Genomic DNA, 869 nt, shown 5'->3' with positions numbered 1-869 from the left:
CCTGACAGACCTACCCCAATGACCGACTCTACACCTGCAGCCAATGTGAGAAGAGCTCCAGACTCAGCTCCAAATTGGTCGAGCACATCCGGACCCACAGCAAGGAGAAGCCCTACAAGTGCCCCGAGTGCGGCAAGTCCGTCAGGAACAAGGGCAGCCTGGTCCAGCACCAGAAGACTCACGGTTGTAGAAAACCCCTCCAGTGCAAAGAGTGTGGGAAGACTTTTAAAAAAAAGAACTTTCTGATCCAGCACCAGCGGATCCACAGCGGTGAGCGGCCCTACAAGTGTGGGGAGTGCGGGAAGAGCTTTGCAGATAGCTCCAGCTTGATCAGACACCAGCGGATACACAGTGGTGAGAGGCCCTACAAGTGTGGGGAGTGCGGGAAGAGCTTTGCAGATAGCTCCAGCTTGATCAGACACCAGCGGATACACAGTGGTGAGAGGCCCTACAAGTGTGGGGAGTGCGGGAAGAGCTTTGCAGATAGCTCCAGCTTGATCAGACACCAGCGGATACACAGTGGTGAGAGGCCCTACAAGTGTGGGGAGTGCGGGAAGAGCTTTGCAGATAGCTCCAGCTTGATCAGACACCAGCGGATACACAGTGGTGAGAGGCCCTACAAGTGTGGGGAGTGCGGGAAGAGCTTTGCAGATAGCTCCAGCTTGATCAGACACCAGCGGATACACAGTGGTGAGAGGCCCTACAAGTGTGGGGAGTGCGGGAAGAGCTTTGCAGATAGCTCCAGCTTGATCAGACACCAGCGGATACACAGTGGTGAGAGGCCCTACAAGTGTGGGGAGTGCGGGAAGAGCTTTGCAGATAGCTCCAGCTTGATCAGACACCAGCGGATACACAGTGGTGAGAGGCCC

The 869-nt window shown here is 55.8% G+C and overlaps 1 protein-coding gene across 1 annotated transcript; it reads left to right on the top strand.

Annotated features, from left to right (window-relative positions):
* Positions 1-5: 5 nt before the first annotated feature.
* LOC104535489 (zinc finger protein 154-like) lies at positions 6-863 on the top strand (the record flags this gene model as incomplete). Its single annotated transcript, XM_010179154.1, has 1 exon — positions 6-863. A coding segment is annotated over one exon (858 nt), but the record flags the coding sequence as incomplete, so codon positions are not given.
* Between the last annotated feature and the right edge of the window lie 6 nt (positions 864-869).

Source organism: Mesitornis unicolor, unplaced genomic scaffold (assembly GCF_000695765.1).
Source record: "Mesitornis unicolor isolate BGI_N332 unplaced genomic scaffold, ASM69576v1 scaffold21982, whole genome shotgun sequence".
NCBI lineage: Eukaryota > Metazoa > Chordata > Aves > Mesitornithiformes > Mesitornithidae > Mesitornis > Mesitornis unicolor.
The sequence above is the reverse complement of the archived record's forward strand: the minus strand, read 5'-3'. Positions and strand labels throughout refer to the sequence as shown.